Genomic DNA, 15,748 nt, shown 5'->3' with positions numbered 1-15,748 from the left:
GTATTTTGTACCTTCGATCTGTGTAGTAAACTGTGTACAGCCTTCAACTTTGTTTATTCCTTTTTACAATCATATTTTGTTTTCTAGTGCTCGACCACCTCCTTAAGATATTTTGAAATACTCAAAACTTAAATTAAAATATGCTCTTGTGAATACCGATAAGAACTTTCCCACTCTGATGCAGAAATCTTGAGTAACTCGTTGCTTTTTTGCAAGGAAACTGGCTCCACGTTTACTGTCCAATAATCCCTTTGGAATGCTGCCAAGAACTCTGTGGAGTACAGCTTAAGGGACACATCTCAATCATCGAATATACGTCATGCGCGAAAAGTCAGTCATATTTGTCAACACGTTTGCGAAATACAAATTGTAAGATCTTGTAATTTAAATGCAACTCGTAATAACAAGGCCTTTCTTAAGTCAACATATATACGAGCAAGAATTTACTCCTATAACAGAAGCCCAAAGGAACCCTATTATGAGTTTTATGGAAAGTATTTTACTGGTAAGAAGCCCTTTTATTTATATTTAAGCGAAGAATCTTTTCCCCGATACTCATCTTTAAGAACTTGTGATTCTAGATCATTAAAGAGATGCAAGAATAAAAATTTAATGGAAATTGCAGAAATCAGCCCAAAGAAAAGAAAGAAGACCAAAAAGCCTACCAAAGCCATCTGGAAAAATATATACACACACAAAATTAAGTAAGCTAATTATACATCGATTATGAATATCATCTGTCAATAAACATGAAATATCGAGTGCTGTAACTGGAATCTAGAAGGGAGAGAAAGTACAAATTGACAACTCTAAATTGTTAGCGGTTTTTGAATAGTCAATATGTGCACAGTTGGTTAAACAAGCAATAGTTTTACTGTCTTTTTTCTTGTACTATCTGTTGCATGTATGCACTTTCTGCAGCTGATGGCGATTATTTTCTGTGTACTAGTAGGGAGCGCAATGACCTTAAATTACAACTCAGTGTACTCTTAGGCAAGATTGAGTCTCTGAGAAAACGAGTTGATGCCGTAGAGAGAGAAAACGTAGTGGAAGCTCAACAGAAACCTCAGTCTAATTCTGTGCATGGCGATGATCTCAAGAGTTCGATCCCAGGACTGGATGTGACCTTGCAGAAAGTTTTAGTTTCGTGGGGATTAGTTGAATCCTCTAGCCTTTCTGTAGGATTCATCTATAACGGAAAGTGGAAATATATTCTGTTATTAAGACAGATTAACAGTGACAGAGTGCGTCTGCCACTGACGAAAACTTTATGATTTGATCAACCAGCTATCAATATTTAAGCGTGCTAAAGGATGTAAAGTGATTCAATTGAGCACTTATGACTTAAAACATAAACGAACTTATGATTTTATAAAGAAATACACTGAGTGATCACTGAATTATGACCAGCTACCTAATACTTTGTAGGTCCTCCTTTTGCCCTCAGTACAGCAGCTATCCGACGTCCCATTGATTCAACAAGATGTCGGGAGGTATGGCCAACCAAGCTGTGTGTAATGGGGTCAGCAATGCAGGTATGAAGGTGATTGGTGTATCCAGACGCCTGATATGCCTTTCCATAGAATCCCACAAGTGCTCTATGGGATTGATATCAGGCCAGTTCGGAGGCCAAAAGATATGCTGGAAGTCAGAACTGTGTTCCTCAAACTATTCCTGCACAAGTGCCCGATGGCTTGGCACATTGTCAACTTGGAAGACACCATTGCCATTCCGGAAAAAGTGTAACATAGCGGGTTGTACACAGTCAGCAAGCAGTTGACGATAGCGTAGACCACTGATACGTTGTTCCACATGCACTAGGGGTTCAAGTTCCTGCCAGTGAAACATGCTCCACACCATACAACAGCCTCTACCAGACTGCACTTTTTGATATGATGCATGGTGGAAGAGCTTCATGTTCTTGACGCCAAATCCGTACATGACCATCCATGGTGTGGAGTAAATAACGTGACTCCTCCGACCGGCACACCTTCTTCCAGTCTTTTAACGTCCAACTTGCATGCTCTTTGCACGAGGCGAGTCTTTTACGCCAATAAACCTTGGTTAGGAGAGGATGCTGCAAGGGTCATCTGCTGGTATAGCCCATGCGTGCGACGCATGGTCATGCCAGATATTGTTCCGGATTGGCCCATGTTGTATTGGGTAGTTAACTCTTCAACAGTGCTGCGCCTGTTCGCCTGTACGAGTCATCGGACCCGGCGCTAACCTCTAACATGAACCTTTCGCTCACCTTTGCAGTTTTGCTGCCGGGTCGTTGTTTGACCATTTTGACGCCAGTCGAAATGATCACTTTAACTACGGCGGCTCTCGAATACCCCACCAGTTCAGCCGTTTGGGAAATGGAGGCACCAGCTCGTCGAGCACCCACAATCTGTCCTTTATCAAAGTCTGATGAATCCTTCCTTTTACCCATCACGCTCGGAATTTTACTACGTACTGAACCACTGACACCTTATCTCTCCTATGTAGGTCGATTAACTGCGCACTCTCGTACCTCACGTGGTCAATGGGTCGCATTTTCATCGAGGCGGTCATAATTCAGTGATCACTCAGTGTATAAGGTCACTGGAAATATTTTTTGGTATTTTATCGTCTTAGTATCAACCTGATGCTATCCGCCTTCCCTTCCTCTTTCGCAGCCTTATGTCATATTCTCAGTTAACTCCAAGGAAGAAAATGCGAAATTATTACTCTTCATACGGGTGACGTTTCTAGTCGACATCTAGCTGCAAAAGTTGGCAGTAACCAGTCTTGTTGTATCAAGGTTACTTAAAAAGAAATGTGAGACCGGAAATACCAAAAGAAAAATTGATAAGTTGTTTGGTTCTAGTAGGTTTTAGAAGCATCACCAACTTAGGCCATATTGCGCCCTATTCTGTCCGTAATATGTGTGTAAGTTGCACGTGTTCTGTGGTTGATTTACTGTTTTCTGTACTTAAACCAGAGTTCCCTGGAGAAATGCTACCCTCGCCTGAGACTAACTAACTTAGCCATGCTGTGAAATATACCCCTAAAAATTGCATGTGTCAATGACGGAATTCGATCTCTGGTCTTTTCCATCCAGTTTGGGGAGGACAGTGATTATACAAGTTATGTTATCCACAGACCGAAAATCCGTGTGGACGGAACATACTGGAGTAAATGCAAGGGATAGAACAGTCCAACAAGCTGGTGATGAGTAATTTGAAAGCAGATGAACTTCGTATGAAGACTTTATTGATAAAATCCACGAGTAAAAACACGGCTGACCTGGAAAAAGACATGACAATTCGACTAATGAGCAATGAGAATCTGTGATATGCTCTGATGAATCGAAATTTATTGCTATTTGGTCGCTCTCGACAGCAGACGGCGTTATATATTTGTAGTCCAGGTAATTCCTTCAGCTGGGACCTTCAGAGCAGATGGAAGCTGGAGTAGAGAATCACTGGAGTCCTGAGAAAGCAATGGCCTGCATGCAAAGTCCTTAAGAAGGTTAAATATATCCTATGAAGTCAGAATAGAAGATTCGTTCTCAGGAAAAAATGAAGTGCAAGAGATAAGAAATGGCTGATGAAGATCACTATAAAGCTAACAATTAAAGAGGACATGCTCCCAATCCTCGGGTTGGTTACAGAAACATAAAGGTGAATCAGATAGATTAAAGGTCAGACGTTTTACTCGAAGTAAGCCATGACCAATCAGTAAAAAAAGTGTGTTTAAACTTGGGGAAAACTATTTCAGCAAAGAAAAAGTAAACCATGGAATAAATTTCTTTTCGATTTTAGGGTCACACTGAGTATTTAAAGTATATTAAAAAGAGTAACTGTTCTTGAGTGCAGAAGATGGAAACAAAATTCACGGAAGATTATATGGCGGTCCAGTGAAAGACAATCTTTTATGACCTGAAGCGCAGCTGTTGAAACTATATGGCATGTTCGATCCATCACTAAAAGCATGCATCGCTCAATGGATGATATTTTTTCTGAAGTTGAACCTTTGTAATGAACCAGAACTACGCCAGAACCGTAGGTACAGAGATGGAGAAACACAACTTTATATAAGACACGGAGCGTTCGATGATTAAGACTTCAGGATTAGTTAGGGACGGACAATCGTTGTTGTGTATTTTATATTATTATGCAGGTCGCTCTCGTGGGTAACAGTTGGTAGAATCGCCGTCCTCCCCACACTGGGTGGAAAAGACCTGAGATCGTCGGATAAGCGACCCTTGAAATGTTAGGAATAGACCCAAGCAGCTACTCGTTCAGGACAAAATCGCAGCCTAGTGGACCAAAAACAGAACCTTGAAGGCATCCTTGGGAAAAGAACAGCAGATTTTCTGACTATCAGAAATAATTTCAACTGAGAGATGAAAAAAATAACTAGGGGTAATATTGTTAAGCTGTGGCGAATAGTTAACATCCCCAGGGCTAGCAAACAAACTGTCCCACCATAAGGAGTCAAATGCGATATCAGTTCCCATTATAATTGAAAGTACATCTGGAAAGGTGAGAAAGAAGTTCAACCAGAGCCTCTTCAGTACCGCGCGACACAGAACCAAAACTGACCTGGTGATTTCAATGAGAGGTCTGTAAAAAGAGGGTCCAAGCGAACAGCAATAAGATGTTCTAAAGTTTTACCTAGATTTGGCAGTAAAGCAATTGGACGATAAGCCTTTGCGGTAGAGGGAGAACCTGGTTTAGGGACCAGTTTCAATAAGGTGGGAAAAACTTGTTCAATTAAGCATTTGTTGAACAGAACTATTAGAATGGAGGGGAAGAGTTTATGCGTTCTTTTATAAAAGTGCCGTATAAGTTATCTAAACCAGGACAGCTTTCGTTCTTGAATTTGGAAAGCTCCAGAGTGGACTTCTGGCTGTGTGAAAGCTGTGGTTGTAATCGAGGAGACATAAGAATCATTATTACTCCTAATCTGCTGGTGTTCAGGATGATCGCAGTTAGGGATCATCTGTGGATAATAAAGCGTCTAAGTTGGAGTTGACAGTGGACGTTCAGGAGTTCATTATTATTTTGTATTGACTGATAGATTTCGGGAGGATGAATTATTCCCCAGAGATAAGAAGTACCAGTGTAGAGGACAAACGAGCACCAGATAATCCTTTTACTGTGATTGGTGGCCTTCAAGTTCTCTTTTTTATGAGAAATATTCATCCCGCAGTTGCTTCACATCCTGCGGTGGCCAGGCTCGTCGGAGACGCTGAAAGTTGCAATGTGCTCGGAATACTCGACGATCTAAGATGGTGAGGTCGTCGTGAGTCCACCAAGGTGCTGGATTTTTTGGTGTAACTTTAAGTCTAACTGCGCGAGAACTGCCATTGAATATAGCATCAGTGGGTATGTTGTTGTAGGGTTTTAGAAGCATTAGCGACTAAGGCCATATTCTTATGTATATTTTCTGTAAATTGCATGTTCTTAGGTCGATTTTCTGTTTGCTGGAAGCAAAACCCGAGTTTTGGGAGAAAAAAACCATGCTGCCCTCGTCTGAGATCGACAAACTCAGCCACGTTGTGAAAAAGGCCGATAAAAATTCCTCCCGTCATCGACCGGACTCGAACTCAAGTCTTCTCCACCCAGTGTGGGAAGGACGGCGATTCTACCAACTGAGCTACCCACGAGGGCCTTCAACAGGTAATTTAGGAAGGTTACGAAGTTACGAATCTTAGAGCCAGAAAAATGAAGACTTAACGGGACTATGAAATCGATCCCTGAGAAGAGAGAAGTGGCGAAGACCTTGAAGAGGAGCTGCAACAGTAGATGAAGATTTGATAACAAAAGTAATGGCTCTATGATCACTAGAATAGAAACCTTGGGTCTACAGATCAAACATATGTGGCGGAGGAAATAGTAGGTATGTTATAGTCGTCTAGTTTGTTCGTATATGTTCCTTAGCTCTGATAAATTCAGGACAGTTCTGATCCCGAAAAGAATGCTTGGAGTCTTTTTTTCTTGAATCCATAGTTTGCACAGACAGATGACTCTGACTTCGAGGGACAGTAACCACAGACATGGCTGCATTTAGCACAGTACCAGCATGTTGTTGCTTGTTGGCACTACTTAGTTGCAATATGGCCATAGCCAAGACGCGTAACAATTTTAACCACAGCAATGGAGAGGGGACTCCTGAGTCCAAGAGCACGGCTACTCCTCCATGGGGACCGTTAGTATCCGATCGATCTTCTCTGAACATAATATAATTTTCGATTGAAATGGAAATTTTTTATGTTAAATTCGTTCCTTGTAAGCACATCACAGCAGAATTGTACGGTGAATTAATTCATAGATATCATCAATATTGCTGAGAAAACCTGTGCAATTCCATTGTATGGTATGTCCCATTATTTGGTTTTGTAAGTGGAAGATGAGTCCGTCTGCTTTTTATAAATGGGTTGTTTATATCGGTCGAGTTTTGATTTTTCTTTTCTGGAATCATCAGTAGGGCGTCCTGTGTCATTACTTTTTTCCATATCATCATCTGCCTGTATTTCAAGCAGATCTTCTTGATTGGTCATATCATTCGTATTCATGCTTGATAGCTGTGATTGCTTCACCTCAACAGGATCTGATTTTTGCAACTTCTTCACTGTTTGACAATGGGGAAGCCTCTCGGGTGGAATTGTGAGTGGCTTATTATTGTTTTGGTCATACGTTTGGTTGAAATGGATGCTGGACCCAGAGGACTGATCGAGCCCAGTCTGAGATCGATGTGTCTGTATGGACGGACACTTCTGTCTGACATGCTACTAATTGATGGCTGTAAGTAGCAGAAGCATAAGTGCATTTGGCATACTTAATTTTACCTGTTTTCTTGCTTCTTCGTAAGAGACTTTTTTTTCAAATTTATATTTTTGAACTTTTTTCCCCAACTTCCAGAGTTCTCAACCTTTGGAATATGGGCGATGGTTACCATTGCAATTAGAACAGTGTGGAGTTCGTGCCTTGCATTCTGTTTGTGTATAAGTTTTACACCCACAGTTTGGACATGTTGCATCACCACAGCATGCTGTCTGGGAATGATCAAATTTCTGGCATTAAAAACATCTTGGAGAGTTCGGAATATATGGCCGAACGCGGAAGTTTAAGTAACCTGCTTTGACCGAAACTTTAGAGAACTGGAAGTTAAGATTATTCTCTGAATGGGGACTAAATTTCTGTCTTTCCGGATCATGATTCTTTTTTGCCTGCGTGACTATTTGATCTTGAACTATTTCATCTTCAGAAACGCTTAATAAAACTCATTCAGTGATCACTCCCTTGGAAGAGTTTCGTGTGGTATGTGGTGTGTCTTGAATTGGGATTCTACTCATGGGTGTGAGCCTTAATAGTAGTTCAGAGTGATGTGAATGAGTGATCTCTATTAGTAAATCTTCTGATTGGAAACGTTCCACCATCTTCGGTGAACCTGCAACGTTTTCAAGGCATCTCTGAATGATGAAGGGGAAGACCTTGCCAACAGGTTGTGTTGACATTAGGAATGCTGGTCATTGCTATCTGCCAGTGACCTTCTTTCATTCTCTTCGAGAGAGAGAGAGAGAGAAAAATCATGGTTGGTTTCGTGATTGTCAATTTGCTGAAAGCTCTTTGGATCTAATCGTGGAAATTCATCGGTTTCCGTTTCTGCTCCTTTTATTCCTGTGGGTTGGAACCCCCCAAGTTACCGGCCCCGCCACGTGGAAGCAGGAGCAGTGCCATTAGTAACCAAGGGCTGTAGAAGTTAATAGATTTGGTTAGTAATAAATATAACCTTAATCGCTGATGCTCTTAAAACCCTACTACTACTGCAACATCTACAACTGTCAATAGAGGGGGCCCCTAGTGTCCCCAAGACAGGAATACTTTGTTGAAATGTACCGCTATAAACTTTTCTACTTTACCAGTGTTAAACTTAGGTATAATTGTCAAGGTCCCTAAGTTCTCGGGGTCCCGGTGAACTCATTTTTCCATTTATAATTAAGTACACACGTTAACCAACAGAAACACGACATTTCATTTATTGTTTACACTTGACAAACACTTTACCATTTCCACGTAAGAAAGCAGGAATTTCAGAATTTTAATTTACATAATAAACAGCCACATTAAAACAATGCGATTTGTTTTTACTCGAGTTTTGTTTTATTCGTATTTGCGACAGATTGCACAAATAAACGAATGTCTTCTGCTAATAAGGCGGGTTCTTCCATCGCTGCAAAATGTCCACCTCGTGGCATGTGAGTATACCGCACAACGTTCTTCATTTGATATTTGATAACGCACTCGGGGGCCAAAATGATTTCATTTGGAAAAGCTGCTACTGCAGTTGGAACTTTCACTGGAAGCCTGAAAGATATTTGACACGTTAAAATAGACGCATGAACATTTACTGTTTTTCAACTAAATAAAGAAATTATCAGCCGATGGCCACGCCCTCTAAAATAATTACGTTGAGATAAAGAAAAAAATGAGAAGGTATTTCTTCAATCAGTATTTACTGAGTTCTTTCTACCATCGAGGGTGGGCTGGTTGTAGTGTTTAGAGAAGAGAGTCCATCTAAGCCATGACTTTGCAGGACCTCTTGCAAATTATAAAACGCTCTACAAAATACAGGTTGTCCACAAACCTCCTTTGCAAAACTAAAACCTTATTGTATGAATAGGCAAATGATACTAATCTGAAACTACTTCCAGATGACATTCTCAAGTTTTTATTAACTAATAGCAAAACTGTGTTCATGGTGTTACCAACAAAATCCCATCCTCTTGGTTTTGTCGCCATTGAGGGTGCGGTGGTACACACTCTTGACCTTGAAATGTTAAGTTCAAAACTTCGTCGAACCTGTACCACCGCACCCTCAATGACTTTTGTTCAGCCGAGATGATTGCACAAATAGACATCCTTTTCTACTTTTCCATACTTCAGCATTGTAGGTCGCATCGAGGTGGCCGATTGCAATTCGGCGAACCAAATTATGCACTGCACCTTCTCAGGGTTGGCAAATTCTGCCATGATTACAGTTTTGTGATTATGCTGCCATCTACTATAGCGCACGCATTTTTGGTGAATAAAAACTTGAAGATATCCTCTATCACTTGGAAGTGGTTTCAGGTTGGTATCATGCACCCTACTCACACAATAACGTTTTAGTTTTGGAAATGAAGTTGACACCTGTATTAGAGAATGTGCCTAAACAGTATTAGGTCACCGCTTATCGACTATGATAGCGGTGGTTTTGCACAGCACAGATTCGTTCAATGTTTGCACAAATATTCCTGGTGACTTTACTGCTTTTTGTAAACCTGTCTGCAATACAGCAAAGAGTGCTTGTACAGCATGCTCTGTGTAATTTTCTGCTTTTATTCTTGCATAATATTACTACCTGCTGCTTACTCTACCGAATCAACTTAAGTGACTGAGTTAGCATCGTTAGCGCCATTTTGGAAGTGACGTCAATTGCGTCATTTCCATAAAAAATTTCGTTACTAATCGGTTTTACTCCAGTGCGCCATAAATGTTTTCACATCAAAACCATGCTACCCTCGCCTGAAACCGATTAACTCAGCCACGTTGTGAAAAATACCCATAAAAGTCCCCCCCCCGTCATCGATGGGATTCGAACTCAGGTTTTTTTCCAAATGTGATTCCACCATGGCGACTGGGTGTGGCAGATGCAAGAAAGCTACCTGCTAGACTGTATCATCCCGACAATGAAGTTTGGCAGAGGGTCTGGGGCTGTTTTTCATGGTTTGACCTGGGATCACTGGTTGTTTTAGTCAAAACCATTAAGGTCTATCTAGACGTCCTGGACAATATATGTTACCTATGTTGTTGCAGAGCTTCGAGGAAGGTCCATACCTGTATCAGGGACAATTCTCCATGTCATATTGCTCTCATTATGATGGAAAGGTGTGGCAAATCCGTTGGGATGAAAATGAGCACGGATTGGTTACTAGGAAATTTGTTCCTAAACCCGATTTTGTGTCAAAGATTCAAGTTTTCTCGTGGCTTACACCCTGTATGACCACATCTTATTTACTCACAGGTCATGGTTCTCTCCGAAAGAGGACTGGAACCTGATCCTTATTGCACCTGCCGAAGTTTGAAGACGTGGATCCGTGTAGTTTTCCATTGCCGATTACATCTATAGGCTAGATTGGACCTACTAACTGCAGTTCCAGATCTCACGGAGGCTCATTTAAACATATTTGTGGAAAATAAAACTAATTTCAAGGCATACAGATTTTCTCCACCTTGGCTTTCAAGATCTTGAAAATCTGAAGTAATAGATGGAAATCAGCTTTAGAGCATAGTTGTCATATTGTGATACATCACCTAACCTAGAACCACAGTATAAAACAACAGGTGTGATTTCTAGATCTGGTGTGACTTGGACTCTATTCACAGTGATTTCTTGGACGTGGACTTCAGGAGAAACGCGTTCGACGGCCCTGTATACTATCAACATTGCTGTTTTAAACAAAACTTGAGACAAACGAACTTTCTACATTTTCTGTGTTGGATATTATCCATTGGACACATCTGATCTGCTTAGAGTTTCTACACCATCACAGAGAACAAAGGTGGAGATGGGCTATTCCCTTGGAGCCACCATGATACAAGTACGCATACGGACAAGCACACATGCCCTGGTTTATGTGAATGGAACTCTATATATAAATCTTCTAAGTTTGGTATATATATGAATATGGAAACTGTTTGTATTAACAATTGAAAAAAAACGAATTTTATTGATTTAAAATCATTAAAATAAACATGCGTTAATTAACATGTTACAACTCACCTATAAACATTGTAATTAGACAACTGACCATGGTGATTTTCTTTGTAAAACCTCATGCTTGACGTAATACTATTGGATACCCAGTACAGCATAACATTTGTCAGCAAGTCATCTAGAGAAAACTTTTCTGAGAGACCACCATCTGGTTCATACAGTCCAGAAGGAGATGTTGCCATTGAAAACTTTTGGAGAATGTACGCTGCCAGTCCAGCTGGAGAATCGCTAAGGGCCACGCCTGTAAGACAAAAAATAGTTCTCTGATCAAGCTCCTTCAAACACCAAAAAATTAAAAATATATCGAAAAAGCAAATTTAGTGCGAGAAAATTGGTTGTTTTTGGATTTCCACTTACTTAACTCGCCTTTGGGGACGAGTGTTTCGTGTTTGTAAACTGTGTGTTGTAAGGCTGGGTTTGCTTGTCAACTTACCTATAGTGTCAGGCTTGGTCGATTGAATATGAAAGTAACCTGATTCACGAAGGTAAAACTTTGCAAGGTCCATCAGAGGATACAACTTTGACGCACTCTTTTCATCCATGACCCAAGATGGAAAAACAGTTCCAATCAAAATTTTCAGAATTCCCAGCAATCCACGATTAAAACTGACCATATTAAGATGAAGTCCTTTTATCCTAAAAGAGGTATGAACAGATTTTAGTTCTCTGTAGTGTAACAGTTTTAAATTAAACAAAATATATTTGTCAATTAAATTTGTATTAATATTAGTATTCGTAGTGGCAAATGTTTGCAAGAGGGAAAGCTTAGAAAGCACCAACCAAAAACAAAAATAAACCAATCTCACCAATCATCCAATAATCTGTCTAGTTCTTCCCTGAATCTGTTCAAACTACCCACTTCCAGAGCAACAGATGGAAGTTTGTCAACAATCAATCGCCTCTGACTGAAGGCAAACTTACGCACATCTATCCTACAAGGATCCATCCTCAATTTGAATTTATGCCTCTCATGTGTATAATCTGAGCGAGAGGAACGATTCCATTAGCATTGCCCTCGTGGGTATAATAGTTCGTAGGATTGCGTCCTCCCTAACACGAGGTGGAAAAGATTTGAGCTCGAATCCCATCGGGATTCGAACTCAGGTCTTTTCATGACGGGAGGAATTTTTTTTATATTTTATAATCGATAATTCAAGTATCAGCATAAATAAATAGTCAAATATTACCTTTCTGGGTAAAACTGGGACATTATCATGCTAATTAGCATCCCCCAGTCTCCTCCTTGGACGTAGAACTCCTTGTGACCAAGACGTTCCATTAACTTTACGAAAACTCGACCTGCATCCAACGCAGTAAATCCTTAACAAAAAAAGCATGCTTCAGAAATTTAAATATATTAATTACATTATAGCTCTGTTGCATGGTAACGCAAGTTATTAACGCAAGTTATTATTTCTATTAAAAAATTACTTTTGCTAATTTACTTATTTTATTTTTTGCTTGTCAGATGAAATGCAAAGGGACCAGAAATGGAAAAGGAATAATCTTTTCTCAAGAGACGTTTAGGCTCTAGAAGAAACATATTTCTTTGTTTAAACAGAAATTAGTTGTAAAAGAAGTTTAGAAAGCATTAGTTTAGAAGGGCATAGGGAACAGCGAAATGGGTGTGTACTGAGGCTCTAGAAGAAAGCTTGCGTTTACACGTTTATGTATTCATGAGTGCTTATAAGCCAAAACATTATAATCATCTACCAAATAACATGTTGGACAGCCTTTCGCAATGATTACCACTTGCACCAGACATGGCATCAACTCCACGAGGCCGTGGAAGGTGTCCTCAGATATCCTGGACCAACTTGACAGAAGGACGTCCTGACGTGGTCTATCAAATGCTATGTTCCACCACATCGCACAAATGTTCAATGCGATTGACGTCGAAGAAATGTGGCGGCCAGGGGAGCACACGAAATGCTTGGATATCATCCTAGTACCATTCTAGCCCAATGAGAGCTTTATGATACCGGATGATGTATTGTTGAAAGAGTCCAGTGCCATCGAGATTTGGGTCTGGCATTGAGGATGTGTTTAATGGAAGATTCCAGGTGATATCCATGGAAAAGTCCCCGAGTTTTCGTCCAATCATGTAATCTGAATACCTACCCGTCCATATAGACGATGGAGATGGAATCTTACTCAATCTGACCAGGTAACTCTTTTTCCAGTTGTCCAATGTCCAGGTACAATATCTCCTCCCCACTGCAGGCGAAAGTGTGGATAACAGTCGATCAACATGGGCAAACGAACAAGTTGGACGTTAGAAGACTGGAAGAAGGTGTGCTGGTCGGATGAGTCACGTTATTTACTCCACATCGTGGATGGTCTTTTACGGATTTGACGTCAACAAGATGGGGCTCTTAATCCATCATTCATAGTATCAAAAGTGCATGCCGATGGAGGTGGTTGTGTGGTGTGGAGCATGTTTCACATCTGGGATATATTGTACAAAACTTGAATTAAAACCACAACACGACTTCATCCAAAAAACGCATCGCTCTGATATCACAACCCTCGGATGCAGTCGTCCCTTATCATATGCAACCTCTACGCAGCCCTCAGAGTCAATCAAATGGGTGCATATCCAACTAGAATCAGATAATACTGTTTGAAATGTTTATCAATGCTCTGACTAACCAAAAAGGCAAAACGTCATCATAGGAAACAGGAATCGATTTACTTTAAGGAATAATGATTGGAATTTCAGTTCTGTTATTGAACGAGACAAATTTGTAGCAAACAATTTTGCTCCATTTGTTTAGCTTACCTGGCTTGTGTGGTGCTTCCGAGAACGTATGTCCAGGAATTGAAGGACAGATGACTTCAAACGCAAAATCCTGAATTGCATATGTTTTTGTAAGAAGTGGAATAATCCGATAAAATTCCAACACTGATCCTGGCCATCCGTGGATTAGCATCAGTGGCAAGATTCGAACCTAAGGTGTTGAATGGAAAAGTGTCTTGCTAAATTTATTTCACTATAGACTTCACTGAAATAATAATATTATTACAGTTAACATTATACACATACACACTCGCACGCGTGCCAAGTTATGTAAATTATTTCGTGGGCAACCAAATCGTTCCAGTTCAATACTTGTAAACATAAGTCAACACGGATTTGAATTTCTGTGGGTAAAAATGCCAACGTGACATCAAGGCATCAATTCCTATGCCCAGAGCATCCCAAGTATGATCTATTAGACTGAGGTCAAGGAAATAAACTGCTTGTTGTTGTTGTTGTTGCTGTGGAAGTTTAATGGCGATTCTGGATTAATGAGATTCTGGATTAATGGGATTCTGGAGCAGGGATATTTCTTTAACCTAAGATGGTTGGATTTTTTTGCAGCTTTATCGGCCAGTTCATTGCCCAAAATACCAGAATGTACCGGAATCCAACAGAAGGTGACCAATTAATGGCGTTCTTCAATTTGTAGTAATAATTTTCTAATTTCATTTATAACAGGATGAACTTTATCTGAGCAATTACATAATGCCATGATTGAGCTGATGGAATCAATATAAATAACAAATTTCAAAGACCAGTCAGAACAAAGATTTTCTAAAGCTTTTCTTAAAGGGCATGTTGGTATCAAACTTGAAACGATCTAGTATGTAGAAAATGTTTCACAAATATAGGAAGATTGCCCCGTAGACCAAGGGAGTAAAGATCACTAAGTATGCCATGTCGCCAGGTGTTGTCAAAAGCCTTCTCTATACCTATGGAAACCATTACTAGATGGTCGTGTTTCACAAAGGCATTACGAATGGCAAATTCAGCCTTGACCATGAGATCCAAGCATGACCTGTTTCGTCTAAAGCCACGTTGACTATGAGTCATTAGATTTTCTGACTCAAGGGGCCAGACGAGTCTACTATGGACAATTATTTCAAGGATTTTGCTGAGGCAGCTTTAAAGAGATATTGATTTAAAGTTATGGGGCCTAGTTGGATCTTTTCCAAGCTTTAGAAACGCCAAAACTGTAGAATGATGCCAAGAAGCTCGGTATATATTTTCTAAAAATATATGGTTGTAATATACCAGAAGGAGGCGCAAAGCTTTGTCATCAAGATGTTGTAGCATAACATAATAAATCCCATCTGGCCCGGTGGCACCATAGTGGGCTGTTCTGATGCCTTTCAAAAGTTCAGAATATTGCAGAGGTTTGTTATATGGAAGATGGAGGGCAGTTAGAAAGATAATAGAATGCTGTTCTCTACTACTCTTAGTTCGTCGGAATGATTTCCATTGATTTAGTTAAGTCTTTCCCCACAATACATAGCAGGAAGGTGTAGTTGTTCAATTATTTTTATTGGGATTAACCCCTTAGGTAATATACTTCCCTCCCACCCCCTTATCATCTGATAATATGAAGGAATTATAATAAGCAGCTTGTTAAAGTTCGTAATGACTCGTAACTTACCTTTTTCGCATCTTTGACGCTTGGTTTTATGTGAAGATAATGTATTTTTAAGCCTTCGATCTGTGTAGTAAACTGGGGAACAGCATTCAACTTTTCTTCTTCCTTTTTCCAATCATATTTTGTTGTCCAGTGCTCCACCACCTTCTTCAGATATTTTGAATGAATTCCATACTCAAAATTGACGTTTTCTAGTGACTCTGCCCACTTCGTGTTTGTTAAGCGAGTTTTTAGATCATCTAGTACTTCTTTCTCAACATGGACTGCGAAAGGAACAATAGTGGCGTCGTCTTTTGGTGTGACACCACCTGTATGGAAATATAAAGACTGATTTATTCAACAGAAATGGTGCAGGACAGGAGAAAAACATTTAGATAATTTTTCAATAGTCTTTAAAAAGTTAAAACAGATTTGCCACATCTTACCAGAGATGTAAAAGTAGCAGTTAGATGTTGTTTAGGGATGTCCCCAGCCCAGATGCTCCTTGCTATCTTTGAAATGCTTGGCACAAAGAAAGTCTT

The 15,748-nt window shown here is 40.0% G+C and overlaps 1 protein-coding gene across 1 annotated transcript in view; it reads right to left on the bottom strand.

Moving 5' to 3' along the window:
- Positions 1-8,050: 8,050 nt before the first annotated feature.
- Positions 8,051-15,748, bottom strand: part of LOC150084338 (epoxide hydrolase 1-like) — a 33,432-nt gene continuing 25,734 nt past the window's right edge. Inside the window, exons 3-8 of the mRNA XM_090375979.1 lie at positions 15,231-15,535; positions 13,574-13,742; positions 11,979-12,111; positions 11,225-11,427; positions 10,798-11,032; positions 8,051-8,339 (exon numbers count right to left, since the gene is read on the bottom strand). Of these exons, the coding sequence (XP_090232105.1) occupies positions 8,120-8,339; positions 10,798-11,032; positions 11,225-11,427; positions 11,979-12,111; positions 13,574-13,742; positions 15,231-15,535 (1,265 nt within the window). The 3' untranslated portion in view covers positions 8,051-8,119. The remainder of the gene's footprint in view (positions 8,340-10,797; positions 11,033-11,224; positions 11,428-11,978; positions 12,112-13,573; positions 13,743-15,230; positions 15,536-15,748) is intronic.

The sequence above is a fragment of the Mastigoproctus giganteus genome, chromosome 6 (assembly GCF_048544385.1).
Source record: "Mastigoproctus giganteus isolate SK-2022 chromosome 6, ASM4854438v1, whole genome shotgun sequence".
Classification (NCBI taxonomy): Eukaryota; Metazoa; Arthropoda; class Arachnida; order Uropygi; family Thelyphonidae; genus Mastigoproctus; species Mastigoproctus giganteus.
This window is presented reverse-complemented; position numbering and strand designations above follow the sequence as displayed.